Consider the following 17,532-nt stretch of genomic DNA (forward strand, 5'->3'; position numbering starts at 1 on the left):
ATTATATGCAAGGGAATCACTGAATATAACGCAGCCAGGAGGAAATCACAGGGGGAGTGGAGGGAGAGAAATTCAGAAAGAAAAACTATAAATACGGATCCCAGTCTTGCAGTAGACAATTGCAGACATACCACTTGTGAAGACATCTCCCTCCCACCAAAAAATAAAAAAAATTCATGAAATGTTCTGTGTAAAGAGAATTGGCTAGTAAAACTAATGAAAGGATCCAGGAACTAAACCCTCCCGTGCCTCCAAAACTCCTCCCTCCTTAGTGCTTTGCACATACCTAGCGATATTCACCACGTGATCAGCCTTTTTAGTGCGAGGATTGATTCCTTGAAGCAGCTGCTCCAGTGGTGTGACAATAAGGGAAAGGTGGCTCTCCCGCAACAGATCCATAAAAATGTTCTCCTTCTGTAGGGTTAAGTTTAGAAGTGCAAGGCAATACTGTACAGCTTTCTCTAAATGCTTCTTCCCTGCAGTGCACAAAGAACATAAGAAATACAAAGGAGCAGTTAAATAGACAACATTCATAAACCTCATTCATCAAGCCTTACAACAAGAAAAAACCTGTCAGTTGTTTACTAGTAGGAAAATTTCCCCCAAAACACAACTTTTACTTACAAGAGAAACAGTATCAAGTTACAGATATGCAACGTCAACTTTAAATCTTACTTATTATACATTTTAACTTCACATCAAAAATAAATTCTAGGCACATACCAGGAAATGGAGCATAAGTATCCAGCTGCTTAACCCCTTCTTCCAGCAAACTAAGGCAAAGTTCCAGCATTGGGGACTCATTCAATAGATGATACATCAAATTGAATCCAGGTGGTTTATATGCTATTATTTCTTCTCCTAAAGACAGAAGGGGTAAAAAAACCCAAACAAACACAAACCTCTATTAGAGAAACCTTCCATTACTCAAACTAGCATAAGCTACACAAGCTAATAGCTCCTGTGGTTGTAAGCAACATCTAAATAGATTAAACATCCTACATACAGAGTCTTCAGAGATTTTCTTACATAGAAGCCATTGAGGTAATTTTAGAAGTTTGGGAAGGGTTGTAATGGCAATTACCATTACTTTTCAATATCTAAAAGGAAGACTTTCCCCAAGTAGATCTGACTTTTGATTCAAATCAATACTAGTACTGCATACCACACCAGAGCTGAGCTACATTAAATGGTTTTGTAAGACCAAGAAGAAACAGCAAAAAGTTTACATCCCCCCAAACCTGCACAAAGACGAGGGAAAAAGCATTTCCAGGCAAAGAGAAGGTCCACTGAAACACTGATGCTCATAGTGTACACACACTTGGACGTCTGTAGAAACTACTAGCCTAAAACTCAAAGATCTTCATGATATGAAATACAAGACTAATTCTTCTGATTTATCTAGTCTCCTAGTAAACAATGGTGGATAAAAGCAGGAGATCAGTAAGACCCTTTTTCAATATGCAAGTGAGAATGAGAGAACAGTTTCTTTTGGCATCAGCTTAAACAGTCCCCTTCTTCCATTCATTCTGTGTCTGTGCTGCTCTGTCACATGCCAATAAACATACCACATCACTGCACATACTGAATCCATTTAAAAAATGGATCTAGTCAAAAGCAGATAAACCCATTTCTTCAATATACTGTGTAACCCACAAATAATCGTACAAGCTGACAGACTAGCTGAGGACAGGAACAAGCTAACAGAAATTTACTGAGCCAGTTATGCTACCAAGTACTGTTTGTCAAAGTATGAGGCACAGAGGCCTCTCAGACTGAGATGTGGTCACTGGAGAAGCATGTCTAAAGTCGTTTTCACTTTAGAAGTGGTTCTCACAGCTCTGTACTGCTACAAGTAAATCCATCAGCATAAGGATGGAATTCATGCTAGGAAACTTCGTACTAAGAAAAAAAGTCCGGTCCCCAAATAAGCCTTAAATTTCCTATAATGAGGCAACTGTCATCTACTTTGGCCTTTTAAAGAATAGTTGTCCAGAATTAAATGACTTCAGGTCATAATTATACTGTACTGTCTACTCTGAGTAATTAATATATCAATAATATTAATATGAAAGGATATAGCAAATACAACACTTTTAAATTAACCCTGTGAATAGTGATGATTTGGATACAGACCAAAGAAATTCAGAGGAACAAGGTGTTGTTTAAGTGTCAAATGTTGCTTTTCAACCAAATCAGAACAGAAGGAGTTAGAAGTTATCCTCCTAGTAGAGATAGGGAAGTAGAAAACAGTGTACATGAAGCCCTACTGAATCAGGAACACAGATCCTGATAGTATGTGGACAGTTCTTGAACATCTTTCTATCTTAAACCCTTGGTCTGGCTTTCCAACAGCTTATTTGCAATATTAAACAAGATCCTAAGATAGAGGTGACAGAGCAAAACAAGTTACAATTCTGTTTGTCAGTGAACAAATGAACAAGTTAACCTTGTAACTCCACATATTGGTCCACAAAGTCTTCAAGTTGAGGTTCATAATCCCGTAGCAATTTGTAAAACACTTCCAGGACTACCTCAGCTACTTCCCACTGCAGAGAATCACAAAACAAAGAGATGACAAAGAATACAACAAGAAAGAGATGACAAAGTATACAACAGGCAGTGCAGTAATGTACTGGATCAGAAGTATGGCCAGTATTTCAGAATTAGACAGTCATGACAACAACACTTAAAAGTCATCATGTCAAATAATCTGAAAGGCCAAGCTTTCTTTTTGAAGTAAACTGGAACACTGAAACAGATTACCTATTTTAGGCTCTATTGTACAATATACATATTAGTATATTAAAACTAGAAGCAATAAGGAGTCCTTACTAGATATACAGCTAAGAAAAGATCATGAATACCCAGCTTCCAGGATACAGTTTGGCACGTCAGAAACATTTTCTGAAGTAACACTGAGAAAAGGACAAATCTGACTTGCAGATTTGGGCATGTAATGTTCAGAAGTCATTAGCCAAATAGTAGAATTGCAGAATCCTGTAGAGCAAATTGAAATTTAGCAATATAAACTTTTTTTTAAAGGATACTTTATACAGGTTCATTTGAAGTATATCCTGATGACCCAGGAGTTGAAAAATCACCTGTTTACAGAATCAAAACACTATGAAGTGCTCTAGGTTACTTTTGCTGCATCAAACTTGCACAGCTTCTCAAACATCTAAGCCAATCAACAGTGCCAAATCATGTTAACTACATCCTAAGAAAAAAAAAATATTTACAAACAAAAATTACCTTTTCAGCAGCTCTCCGGTAAGCTCTGGTGCGGAATCGGAGAAACACTGAATCCCTGAGGAACTGGAGATAGGGATCAAAGCCTGGGGGGCGCAGACCTGCTCCCAGGTTAGCTGGGAATGAACTCTCCACTAGCGTGCTGATGAGTCGACAGAAGGCACGAGTTAAAGGATATTCCTCACATCGGGACTCAATCTCATTCAATTCGACCTTCCCCAGAGGACAGTAAACACAGAAGGAGAAAAAAAAAAATCACAATTTTGGGGGATGAAGAAACATGTGAGAAAAAATAATATAAAAGCATCATCTGTGAATTACTTTACAGTGAATTGACTTCGTATTTTTGTCTACAGTACACCACAAACAGCAAAAGTAACAAAAGCATCAGTACTGTTATTTCAGTTCAGCAATACACTTCTATTCATTTCTGAGCTACTAGATGATATGCCTCAACATTTACATACTTTGCTTTTATTTACCACTGTTATTAGAAGCAAAGTGAGCTGCACCAAGATGTAACAAAGTGCATCCAGTTTCGAAAAACAGGAAAATCTTACTAAGAAGTGCTTATGAGGAATTTGAGGGTTTAGATGCTGTTCTGTTACTAAGCTGCAATAGATGCAAAAATGAGTACAGTTTTCCAGAAATTACAAGCAGGACTGAAAGTAAATTACAAATCAGTGAAACCGCAGCACCTATTAGAAACTTTCCCATGGATTCGCAGCAGAGGCAGCCTCTGCAAGTGTTTCCCAAACTCATATGCAGATGATCAGAGAGGCTGCCTAGCTACAGAGAAACTCTTACCTCAATACCAATTGCTTGTCTCTGGCCTGGACTTCTCACAGTTTGTAGTATCTTCAAAACAGAAAGAGAAATGAAAACAGACAAACAACATATTTTACATAATTCAAGTGCATGTCCATCATTTCTGTTGAGTAAAAGATACTCATTACCTTTTAGATTCTAGAAGATGTTTTCTAAATCCTCTTAAAAAACAAAAAGCCAAGATCTTTCTGTCTGAAAGGTTGGATTATATGTTTTACACTTGTATACTTCCAGCTTTACATCCTCAAAGATCTGCATCATGTTTATTGTTACACGAAACAAAAGGGCAGAAATACTTTCACATTAATGATTTTTGTTTTACATTGGCTAGGGGAAAGACATTTCCCTCATTATCTCTTACAACAGTATATTTTAAGGAATATCATAAATTAGGAAGCAAAGGTGGTGAGATGTCGTTATTATCAGGTTTTCTTATTAGCAATTAAAAATAAACCAGCAGTTGCAGTTCAAACTGGACTGTCTGTTAGGAAACCTGTACTTATGTAAAATGAGAACAGTCAATGAGATCTCTGAGGCATAAGGCAATATGGTAATTTTCAAAATCATTCCAAAGTATTAACTAGGTGAGAAAAATTATATTCAACAATGGCCAAAAGAAAATTTAGGAGGAAATGCAATGCTATTTCAAATACACTACTGACAATTTCAACAAACTGGGATGTTACAGTTCCAAGCACTGAAAATCCTACAATACCTGTGTATATTCCAGAGATTGCCAGAGTGAAGCAGCTATTTCAGGAGATCTTCCAAAAGCAGTAAGGGTTTCTAGTAGCTCTGCTTTCAAAATAGGAGGAATGCTGCACTGCAGAAGTCCCAGAATGACCACTACTGGTGTCCACTGAGGGTGCTCACAAAGAGCCAGGCGAGCATTCTCACTCTACGGAGTCCAACAGAAAATAAAACTGCAGATTATTACTTTGAAGGTTATTCATGTCTTAAAACCTCTGACTCACAGTTCAGTATCAAAGATTCTGCTTTGTACTTGAAGGTACATGAAACATCAGAAGAATGGCAGACAATTTCAAAGCCAACCATTTTAATTAAACAAGAAGCCCAATATAATGACTCACGAGTACTAAAATTGTGCCTATCCACACATAAAAATTGTGTGGATAATATAAGCTTCTTAAAACAACTCACTTTTTTTTTTAATAGACACACAGACACGGAATCAGTCTTTAAGTACTTACATTCTAGATGGTTCCTTCAAGCACTGGTAGAGGGACTTTTATTAATATTTCTATTATATATTTTCTCTATATTTCTATTTCTATATATTTCTATGAACTTAAACTGCATTTGGACATTAGCTAGGAACTTACATTAATTTCTTTAGGAACAGGATCATCACTCACGTAAGCTCACTAGAGCCTGTAAGATGAACCACTGGACAGGAACAAGCCCCTACCCTCGTCAAATGGTAATTCCCTGCATACTTAGAACCAATTTACTTCATCTCATGTTATGGTTTGATGATACCATGAAATACTAGTTTTAAGAGTTCCCTTTTCCCCACACTTATCCAGTGCTGACATTACAGCTCACACACAATCACCCTATTATCATCACCACCAAGGATGATTTTTAAAAAGCCTAATTAGGTTCACTGACCTTGTGTTGTCTTCTGTTTGTGTCAGCAAAACCAAGTCTATCTCACTATATCACAGAATTTTTAGGCTGCAAAGTCTGGTGGGTATGGAATTCTACGCTATTCAGAATTACACAGACAATTCACAATACAAAATTATGCACTGCAGTTTTATTCTTCTGAAATCCTCTTCCAGTCAATCCATGGCACATTTTACACTCTTGGTTTGGGGACAATTTAAATCATAACTCCGGATGCAAGTTTCACACTTGATCAGTTTCCTTGCCAAATTTCTACCACTTCCTTTTGAATTCAACTATTACTTTTGCGTTTTCAAACTCATAAACAAATGCAAAGAATTTCCCTACTTCATAGTAATTTATTGTGAATATACTCACTTCTGAAAGACATCCCCATTATCACCACCAGTGTCAAGAAAACAAGAAAATTATTAACACCAGCAATGCAGAAAAAGGTGTCATCTCTTCCTGCTTCACCTGGACTGTGTGTTTGGTCACTACAGTTATTCCCGATGCTTCCCATACTTGTGGAGTTCACTAATCGAATGACAACAACTGCTAGATAAATTTTCCCTATGTATCCTTCTGCTCAAGGAGAACTCCACAGCTGCATGATGATGACTTGCAAGGAAAAAAAAATTATTACCAACGAAAACCAAATGAAAGGCTACTCACCCAACTGACTATAACAGTGGTCAGCTGTAAAAACGCAATTAATCCATCCTGTTCTTTCTGTGTGATGCCTCGGAGAGGCAGGTGACGATACTGGACACTGTCTGCACTTGGCAAGTCTTTCCTTAAGTGCTCATGATAAAGCATCAAAGAGTGGAAGAAATGCTCCCAGGAGACAGGACTGCCACCTGCTCCTTGGATGTTTTCCGCTAGAAAAATGACAAACAGGTGACAAGATTTTCTTTCTACCCTTTCACAGGGTGACAAGTAGGGTAGTTAAATTTAAAAGGAAAACTTTCTTTTCTAAAGGAAGAAATAAAGTCCAAAGTAAAGCTATTGTTTCCAGTATTAGTCACTCAGGTTTGGGGATTTTTTGTTTGTAAAAGCTTTCTTTCACTGAGACAGAAAGGTGCGAAAAACCAGCACAAGTTTTTAGCTTTATGAATTGGAATCTTTGCAGCATTATTTGGATCTTCAAAGTAGGGTTGTTTTTTTTTAATAATTTGACCAATGCAAAATGAATGCAAAGCACAGGACTGACCAGCACCTCTTACTTCGAGAAAGTGCTATTCTATTAAATCAAAAAAATTCTAACAAAGTGTTTCTGAAAAAAAGCTCAGGAAAGTTACACTGTATATTTTGTAAATATAGTTAACTTTAGGACATTACTCATTTTTTGTTTTATAATAAGCAATATTGATATTCTGCATTTCTTAAGGTGTAAAGACAGTGTTTTTTAAAAAACGCGTTGTTTTATTACGTGAATTGCTTGCTAAGGTGCTCAGATATCCAACCACCTAAACGGTCTTTTTTTTCCAGATTACACTTTCAAGTAAAGCCTTCTAATTTCGTCTTTGTACTAACAACGAAATGTTAAAAGTATGAAGCCACAATTCATCTGAAATGAGTCTCTGCATTTTTCGAAAGAACAAGAGTTGAGAAAGAGCTGAAGTGCCACTTTTCTTACCATGACTACTGCCATTGACTTTTAGCAAACTAAAGCAGTAGTGAGCACACTGAGGCCCACTAGCCAGTCCCCGCAGCATTTTCAAGTATGGGATGTAAATTGTGGAAGGAAGTAGATCTCCCATTTGCCTAACAAACTTTGACAACACAACCTAGAACAAATAAAGATCAGTGTTTAAAAAAAAAAAAAAAGGTAAATCTGAGTATTTTAGGAAAACATTAGGCAGGAAAAGTCAGAAAACAGATTCTAATGTAATCGGGGCAGGGCAGACAGGTGGAATCACAACTTCAATTAAAAAAAGTTCCTTTATAAGCTGGCCTATTCTGTCTCTCTAAAGGTGAAAACACTTGTTCAAAGAAGAAATAAACAAAACAATTCATGTGATTGGGAAGGATACTAACTCTCCATTTCTGTATTTCCAGTGATAAAATTTACTTCAGCTCACAAATGTTCCACAGCAGTATTACTAACACATCTCACAGTGCAAGAGATATCAGGAAAGAATTCATTATGCTTGTCATATACCTGCACAGTAACCCCCATACACAGTGGTTCCTTCCAGGGTCATATTAGGGTGTATGCAGATTGCACATGGCCCCAGCTCAAGTTGCCTGTATTGTGGGTAGGTCTTGGGGTGTGTCCAATTTGTCTCGTACTAGGTTTTGCCTAATGCTGCACAGTCTTTCAAGAAGCATTGAAGGCTGACAGCACCCCAGATATCTAATAAGTTTTGGAATGTCTACTTCATCTGTTTACATAATTTCTTCATTCTGATTTTAAGTTTTGTCTCTCATGGACTATAATCTTTGGACTTTAAATAAGTACAATATTCTTACGGATTCTTACCCCCGAAAATACTATCAACTGCAGTTAATAAAGATTTTTTTTATAGTAAAGGAATTTAACTTCTCAGTTACATGCAAAAGGTATGTAGAAGTTATCAGATACCAGAGCGGTATCAGAATTATTTAGCAACTGCAACAAATCAGACCTAAACAACATTTTCAAAGAGGTTAGTTAAGACTCTTGTTAAGTTTATTGACAAGCAACAAGAACCATGCCATGCAGAGGAGGACACATGCAGATAAGCCACTGAGAAAAGGTAATATCTTCTTAGAGGCTATCTGTAATAAGGGTACCAAAAACTTTGTTGCTTGGGGTTTTTTGTTACTTTAGTTTCAAGTTACTAGTAATTACTCAAGAAAATCTAAATAACCTGGCGCTGAGGGGGTCGCTGATGAGCTACTCCAAGGTAGGACCCCATGATGGTGGATGTCTGCAAGGGCTCCGATGGACACCAGTATTCATGAGCAAGTTCCAGATTAAAGGGGTCTTTCCTATACAATTCAGCAATCTATCAGAGAAAAGATGATGTTGGAAAAATATCAACTATATGAAGAAAAAACAATTACTTCAACAATAAGCACTGCTTCTAGATTAGCTAAACACATCTGAGAGGCAAAGCATCCCACAGCTGGTGTTTTATTTCTTAAAACTCTCTGAAAACAAGAGCATCTAAATAACAGCATAGGAAAAAGTGACAGAGAAATTCAAAATGTACACATCAGCAAAACTTTAATAACTTTCTAATTATTACAGATTGAATAGTTATAAGAAAATAGCATCATCTCTCTTTAAAGAACCATATCCATACCTTCATACACTGAATTTACAAGTCAGCCAGTACCATGAATAGAAATCGTACCCGTTATCTGAACATACAAATTTCTCAGAGTAAATTTTCACTTCTAGTTCTTCATTTAAGTTCACTATATATCTCTGAGTTGCCTAAGAAAGCATTTCAGTACAAAGTTTCCTGCAAATGTCCTATAACCTTTACCTTTGGAAAAGACAAGTAGTAAAAGTTTTTTAAGTTATTCATGAACAGAAAATAAAAATTGCCCTGTTTAATATGTAAATCTGTTTTCCGATTTTTTTGAAAGTGCAGTTAAGTAACCTTAATAACTAATATTTAAACAAATATGATTATTTTATTTTCATTTTATTTTTTTTCTATTTTCTTTATTTTATTAAAAATATTAAAGAAACAGATCTTTTTTTAAATGTACACTTTTGGTCAAAACTCTACTGAAATTAGGGAATTTGTAATTCCATCAGCCTTGATGGGGTCACATTGCCTAGACTAATCTACAGCAAATACAAAACAGTGTTCCAAAATTCTCATTACAAATATTTCAACATGAGAATTATTTAAACATTTCAATTATTTATCAGAGTGTCAATAGTAAGGTTAACCCCCTAAAACCTTCAATACTGCAGTATTTACTTACTAAACAACAATCAAATGACATTAACATAAGAAAGCAAGGCAGTAAATTAATTCCTTTACAAGAAACGTTATAGAAAAGTGTCTGTATTTAAGGAAAAAAAAAATTTAAAAACTCTAATCCAAAAAGAGGAAGGTCCAGCATCATATGGTATCATTCAGATACAGGTTTTCAGATGAAAAATGAAAGTCACAATTACTATTTGCCACTGTAATTTAAAAGAAAATAGGGCTTACTAGAAGCATTAAATGCTCCAGATCTCTCCGAAGGGAAATAGGTGGATCGTTACCCATCTGAATACTCATGTGGATCATGCGAGCATCTTCATCAGCACGGTTTCTCAGCTGTTTCACCTACAGAATTTACGAAGTGAAAAAAACCACTGGTCTAAGAATGAAACAGAACAGAAACAGAACAGAACACTTGTCTATACGGCCTACTAAAAGCTAAGAAAGCCAATGTACTTGCATGTACATGACAAGAATATTCAATTTTATATTTTTTCAATCCTCTCTTCCCCCAAGAGCTTGCATACGAAGATATATTCAATTACTTTCTTACTGCCAAGGTCCTCAGTGCACAGCAAAAGCCCTGAATTTATACCACAGGAGTTTTTCCTAACTGACTTCACCAGATCCTCTGGTTTGGCCCCAAACGGTGGATCCTTTTCCTCTTTTTAATTCAAAAGCTGGATGCATTATGTTCAAACACAGAATGCTGGACCATTATTCACAAAGAGTGAAAAGAAACACAAAACACAGCAAAATAATGTTTTCTTTATATAGATCTGTGGATTGCACCTTTCTTCACCATTAAAGGCTACTTCTACTTACAGTTACTTCATGATTTGAAAAGTTCTGAACTGATATAATTACTTTGGACCCAATCTGTCTCAACTAAAAGCATCACCACATCTATTAACACAAGAGGAAATAAAAAAGAAAAAAGGGAGGGGAAGAAGAACTGCAGCAATAAAAAAAATAGCCATTCAATCAGCATCTTAAACTTCTCTGTGTTGAAAAAGCTAATTACTAAACAAAAAACAGCTGACATTTAAAATCGAAAAGCTTTTGACATGACACCCCATCAGCAGCTTATAGAAAGCAAACAGATATAAGATGAAAAGTCAAGTTTTGTTAAATATTAAGGAGACATTGAGGATCAAGAAACAGAAGTAAGCAACCAATTCAACACATCAAAAATTAAAACATGGTTACAGTCAACAGAGACTGGTTCATGGTCTACAGTATCTTAATGTCCAAAATTGAATGAGCAGCAAAATAATTCTCTCTCTTTAAGAAAAAATAATTAAAAATAATAATAATGAAAAAGAAAAAATATTTAAAACTAGAAATAACTGTGGAAAGGGTCAGAGCAAACTAGCTAAAATCAGTATACTAACTGAACAAGAACAGAACTGGTAAATGAAATAATGAATTATTTGAGGTACTAAAGCCAATTATCGATTTCTGAATGAAGGTAATGCAATCAACCAAAAGATTTACCCAAATCCTCACTGGCAAGCAGCATAAATGCTAAAACTATAAGGAGGAATTAATTAAAATGCTGACTTACAGATTTAAAAAAAATGAACAAAAGTTAATGCAGATATACAAAACAAAACAAAGATCCAGCAACACAGACACTTCTCTTTACCTAAAATTTGAAATTCAGAAGAAATAGTTGAGGACATAATCCAACCACTACCCAACAGCAGTTAAGACAAAAAGTTGCCTTGAAGGGCTATATCCCAGTTGCCTGCTAACAAAGTCTTTCCTGTGAAACCACTAGTATTGGCTTCTCTCGAACTGGAATACGAGCCAGTGGTCTGATTTTGGCTTATATCCCGTATTACAAAATCTTAGTTGTAATGAAAATCTCTCTTCATCTTCAGGCATTAGCTACAATTAACTGCAAACCTGAGGCAAAGTAAAAAAAATTGAAATGGAAAAGAAAAACTCTTCGCAGAGATAAAGAATTCAGTTCCATAATGCAATAAAGATGAGATGTACCAAGAAATCAAGCAACAGCCTTGGGATTTTCAGGAAGTTCTGTGGATACGGAGACAGGTTGTGTCTGTTCTAAATCTAATAAGGCAGAAACCTCAGCCAGAGTCAGTCTCCAGCTCTTCAACTTTCATTCAAAAATCTACCTTATATCTCTAATAAAAACTGGTATCATTACAGGGAGACACTTCATCTTTCATAAAGCAACAGCATCCAATGAAGAACTGCCAGATTGTTTAAGGAAATTTCACAAAATACACCTCACATATTCCCCATATATTCCTAAGGGCTACTGTGTTTGTATTACAGAAAACACCGGATGTGTGCAGCCTTCAAAGCGTGTCCAAAGCCTGTTAACATAATAAGTGTTGTACGGAGGCAGCCACTGCAGCAGAAATACAGCTGTAATTTATCAACATGAACCTGTTGGAACTGACATTAAACTTGCTTTATGGATATTCTGTGGGTTTAAAAGGCAGCCTGAGAAAACAACATGCAACATCAACGGATTATAAATAAATTATGATTAAATCTAAAAGCTGTCTACAACATGTTCATAAATGCCCTCAAAGATTCTTGAGGCTCAAATACTGTTTTTCCTGCCAATATTGTTCACAGTCTGTGAGGTTACAACGAAAAATAAACGGTTTTCAATCTTCCTTTTTGCACATTGAAAAAAGTAATTGTTTGGCAATTCTAACTACAGCTCAACACGATGAAGGTCACAAAATAAAGTCTCCATTAATTGAATGTGTTTTCATAGAATTTTGATTTTCCATGTCTAATCACAAGATATTGCACAAATGAAACTGTTGTAATTGCTTCAAATTTTTTTTAAACCCTTTTACAGCATTTTTAGTCTTCTACTGAAAAAGGTTGCTTATTTTCCCAACAACTGATACTACTGAAAAAGCAGAATCCCTCCCCTTAAGTATGGAAAAGATCATTAGTAAAAAATAAATCAAAAGTGAGAGACAAAAACCCTACGTTAATTTAGGTTACACTACTGTCTGTATTAAAAGAAAAAAAAAATCAGAAAATCAATACCCACATGCATAGCCATCAATTTCAGCATTCATTTCTATTTTAATCATGTAAAACAAAACTACTTCCACCACAGAAGTTTCTTTTGTAAATCTCATCACACTGAAGTGTTTTAAAAATCACATTCTACTTCAGTATTGAAAACAAACCCCAAACATTATGACTTTCATGAATTGAATAAGTTTTCTTAACTGCAGGGTCTCAAGCTGAGGGTCATATCTGAATCTCTATGCTACCTGTCCAAATGTTAGAAATACAGAAGAGATCCCCACATTTCTCAATAACTGCTGTTCACATAAACAACCTACCTTCATTGGCATGAGTGCAAGGAAGTCCGTGACAAGGTTATGAATTTTGCGAATGTAAAATTCCTCCTGGTAGAAATTTTCAGACCCCACAACAGATTCAGTCAGGAACAGGAAGACATAATCAGCAATGGCTAGCTCTGCCATTGCCTCATCTGCCTCAGTGAATTCTGCAAGAGCTGGGCAACAAAATTCACAAGAGGGTAAAAAATAAATAACAATAATCTGTTAACAAGAAAACGTATTTCAGGATATCCAGCTGACCTGCCAATTTACATGCTTCTATCAACTGTGTTTTTTCTCCCATACAGGAAAACATTAGACTGGAAAAAGATAAATTAATGGCAGGTGATGACCTCAACTTTCTGCTTTAAGAAGTGTTAAAATGCATAACCCATTTACCCCAAAAAAATCTAAGGTAGTGAACCAAGAATCACAAAACAATCTTAATTAAACATTAATTATAATGTTTGTGTTTTCTTTAATAGCTATTCTGGAGTAGACTCAATTTTGACCTAGTAGGAAGTCAGGAAATCTTGTGAAGTTCAGAGAGGAAAAAAACAAAATTATAATAGATTCATCCTCTCAAGATACTGAAGTTTAACATGTATAGATGTAAATAAAACCATAATTGGAAATCTATTCTTAATTCAAGCATTCAAATGATACTAAAGCTGAAAACACAATCTTTGAATTTTCCAGTATGTTAAAATCTCTTTCACTTCAATGAGGCAATATTACTTTCTAATAACCAATTACTTCTAAATCTGTGTACATTTCAGAGCAATTCAATTCTTGACAACCAAATTCACATGCTGAGAAAGCTTTAAGGAGTGTCAATGGTAATTTTATCACAAAGGTAAATACTAGCACTTCAAAAAGGTAATAGATACTTTGACTTACACGACTTGCAAGCTGAATACTAATGTGCAAGAACTGCACTTTAGGGTAATTTACCTGTCACATCAGATAATTGGGATATTCCTCTTAATGTCAGCGCCCAGGCTAATCTAACAGTAGCTTGCAGGCCTGGTAATTTCCAAGGCTGGGATTCCTGAAGACGAGTGTGTATTGTTGCTATGTACTGTCTTTCTGCTAGCAGAGGGAGCCGGTGCATCAAATCTTGAAGAACAACAAAAACAAACACAAAACCAATACCCAATAAATGAATTTGAAAACAAATATGCAAAACCCTGTCTATTTGCTACTGATCAATAAAGAAATTGTTTAAACAACAATTTATCCATCTCTACAATGTAACATCTGGGAAACCTCCCAGCATTACCTTCGCGATCCTCTGTGCCTTGTTCCAGAAAGCTGACATCAAAGCAGTAAAGGAGAGCCATGAGAAGAGACAAGTTCACACCGTCCAACGAGCCATCAGCTTCCACTGTTACCTTTTCCAGGTAACTTATGAGGATTAGAGTGTCATCCTTGCTCAGTGGTGACTGACAGGTCCAGACGAACAGACTTTCAGCCAGTGACTGTCGGCATTCTTTAATGAGGTCAGAAACCTTTAGAAGAAAAATCAAACAAACAAAGGGTGAATATACATACTCTAGTAACACATTCAATTAGTCTTTCTCAGTCAATCATGATGACTAGGCTAAGTTAAAAATTACTCTAAAGACAGCAGCTACAGAAAATGTTGGGTTTAATTGCTAAACAACAAAGGCACACTTCTGCTTGTTAACTGCATTCATATTCTCACTATTTCATGTGAGGTGTGAGTGGATACCCAGGAATATGACCACATGCAAACCAGCATCCCTGTCAAGGTCAGGAGACATGAATCTATATAGAACCTATATAGCTGTAAATGTATCACACAGAAGCCACATTTCCTAATCACACAACTGCACTGGCAGTTATCTCCAGATAAGGTCATAGTCTTTCCCTTACCTCAGAAGAGATGCCCTCAACTGACTATACAAATACCTAACACATAAGACATTGAGAAATAAGAAAAACATTTAAAATTAGAAATTCCTTCCCTCAGACAAAATGTTTATATCAACTTTAGAATATAAATTAAATTTATCATCCCCTATCGTATATGGAACAAATATCAAGCCCAACATAAAGGCTACCAAGCATTTTCATACTAAAAATAGTATTTTTCTTTTTATTTGGCAGATTATTGCATGTTACAATACGAGTAAGCACAATAGTTCTTGAAAACAAAGTTTGTCTTTTTTCTAACAGTTACATCAAAATTACCTGGTTTTGAACAAACATTTATCTCATTTAATCTCATTCCTCCTCCCAGGCTGAGTTTTAACTGCTTTAAGTCTTATGAACACAGTGGAAGTTAAGAAAAAAAAAGGCAATTACGATCTTTCACAATAGTCTTTGCAAAACTGTATTTTATTTAGCTAAATTATGAGCTTCTAGTAACATTCTTATCCTTTATCCATTGTACCTGGCTAAATAAAAAATAAAGTGCTATGAGCATTTTATATCCTGTAAAATCATATTCATGGTGATGAAGAGAGAAACTTTTCAACATTTAACATAGCAAGAGATTTGTGCACAGACTCCAGCAGAATAATAGTTCCAATCAATACAGAGGGAAATATGGTATTCCATCTAATACAAAGAAAAAAAACTGCTAATGTAAAGCATTAAATGGATTTCAAGGTAAAATTAAGGTAAATTAAGATAATTTAGGTAAATGAGAAGGATAATCTTCGCATAGTGTCTAGATAAATAGCAAAAGCATCAAACTAATTCTTTCTTTGGTGGAAAAGAAACTGACTCTATTACATAGAATAATTTTTAAACGGATCACCCATTAGAAGGAAGTTCAAAAGTTACAACAGTGATGTTTACAATCTTCCTGCTAGAAAAAATATGCTGCAGCAGTTAGTGTCAATTTTTTTTAAAAAACTACACATAAATATTGTGCTTACTTTTTTACTGTCCTTGGTTACACATCACTTAAAACAAGGCATAACCCAGCATGTTGAAGCAACAGCAAAAGAGAAATGCAGGAAGCAACCTGGATCCCACATTCATATTGCACAACCGTGGAGTAGTTACTCTGATCTCTCAGACAGTAACAGACCTTGCAAAAGCAGAGAACTCTTGATGATCTAACTGTATTCTAATCTGTTCAGTGATACAGAAAAATATTCACACTTAGGGAGTATTTACCTCTTTTCGATGTTTCTCACTGCCCAATCCTCGCTCTCTCTGGAGTTTATCAAATTCATTGTTCAAATCGATGTGAGACACAAGTGTAAGGATCTTCTGAGTCAAACCCTGCTCCATTAAGTCATCTGTAAAGCGTGTTGTCATGGAAATTAACTCCTGACTATAACAGAAAGAATATAAATTTAACAATTAATCATACTTTCCCAGTCACAAAGGAAGTCTAAAATAATGAATCCCATCAAATATATTTGATAACAAAAAAATGTACAAATAAATTATATACAGAAAGTAAAGATGTGCCTCACTAATTAGTAAGCAGTACCCTCTCAAAACATTACGCTGAATGGATACAAAGTCTTTAGGTAACTTCTGCAGGTGCAGGAACATGGAATATGAGATACAGTGGGGATCAGCTAGTTAAGATTTCTATTCAAAGGAAAAAGTCCTATACGTAAGATGCACATAACTCACTAGTAAATGCAGTTACCCAGATACTGAACTCTACTGAAGTGGTAAAGCTAATTCTAATGTAATAATTTATGTTATGTTTCAGAATTTATATTTACACTAGAATACATCTTTTCATCTTTCTGTAGTCAATCAATCACTGTGCACTGGAAGTTAGCAAAGTGTATTGCTTTCTTTTTCAAAGTGAAAACAATAGCATTTAATGTTCACCAGTAGACAGTGCATTCCTTTAAACAAAGGCAAGAGCCCAGTTCTCTGATTTTGCAGTACCCAGGCAGTCAGAACATTGCAAGGTTCTCAAATAGTGAGTAATCAACACTAGTTAGAGCAGCACCTACTGGGAGGGTTTCTGAAACAAAACACTGCCAAAAGGTGAAGTAGCATGAAAGAATTGAAAGTAAAACACATATCATATCCTTATAACCCAATAAAAAATACGTGCAAGAAACTAACATTATGCTTAAAAAGAGAACATGAAAGCAGCTCCATCAGGTTATGAAAAACAAACAAATGTGAGAATATACATATTCTCTTTAGTTTAATTAGTCCTAAAAGCATCCAAAACAAAGAGCTTTGATCAGCTCATCACCCTAATGCAGACCTGAGTTCCAATGTCCACGTCTTGCCTTGGCGTGACTGGATGAGGGTTCGTAGTGAATTGGCAATACATCTTTTTCCATCCCAGTACAACAGAACTGCCACTAGACCTCTTGTAAGACCAGGAAAATGAGGTTGCTGATGTTCTCCTAGGGAAAGAAAATGCACAGAATAGTCAAAAAAAGCTGAACATACATGCTTTGACAACATCTCTGTATCTTTGTATTTCTAACTGAAATACAAATATAGCATTCAAAGTAACTGTGGTCCTTCACTGTCACTTGGATTTCTTTTAGACACTTAAATCACACATATTTTGT

The 17,532-nt window shown here is 35.6% G+C and overlaps 1 protein-coding gene across 2 annotated transcripts in view; it reads right to left on the bottom strand.

The window, feature by feature from the left end:
- NUP205 (nucleoporin 205) overlaps nucleotides 1-17,532 on the bottom strand; it is a 50,314-nt gene that overhangs the window by 25,314 nt on the left and 7,468 nt on the right. For both annotated transcript variants that reach the window (XM_051784852.1, XM_051784853.1), the window contains 15 exons: nucleotides 17,217-17,361; nucleotides 16,148-16,307; nucleotides 14,277-14,505; nucleotides 13,949-14,113; nucleotides 12,995-13,170; nucleotides 9,873-9,989; nucleotides 8,565-8,702; nucleotides 7,349-7,499; nucleotides 6,385-6,590; nucleotides 4,796-4,978; nucleotides 4,060-4,110; nucleotides 3,256-3,465; nucleotides 2,450-2,549; nucleotides 724-861; nucleotides 287-476 (listed from right to left, as the gene is read on the bottom strand). In XM_051784852.1, the coding sequence (XP_051640812.1) occupies nucleotides 287-476; nucleotides 724-861; nucleotides 2,450-2,549; nucleotides 3,256-3,465; nucleotides 4,060-4,110; nucleotides 4,796-4,978; nucleotides 6,385-6,590; nucleotides 7,349-7,499; nucleotides 8,565-8,702; nucleotides 9,873-9,989; nucleotides 12,995-13,170; nucleotides 13,949-14,113; nucleotides 14,277-14,505; nucleotides 16,148-16,307; nucleotides 17,217-17,361 (2,359 nt within the window). The remainder of the gene's footprint in view (nucleotides 1-286; nucleotides 477-723; nucleotides 862-2,449; nucleotides 2,550-3,255; nucleotides 3,466-4,059; nucleotides 4,111-4,795; nucleotides 4,979-6,384; nucleotides 6,591-7,348; nucleotides 7,500-8,564; nucleotides 8,703-9,872; nucleotides 9,990-12,994; nucleotides 13,171-13,948; nucleotides 14,114-14,276; nucleotides 14,506-16,147; nucleotides 16,308-17,216; nucleotides 17,362-17,532) is intronic.

This window comes from Manacus candei, unplaced genomic scaffold, assembly GCF_025592945.1.
Source record: "Manacus candei isolate 608988 ecotype Guabito, Panama unplaced genomic scaffold, ASM2559294v1 h1tg000018l, whole genome shotgun sequence".
NCBI lineage: Eukaryota > Metazoa > Chordata > Aves > Passeriformes > Pipridae > Manacus > Manacus candei.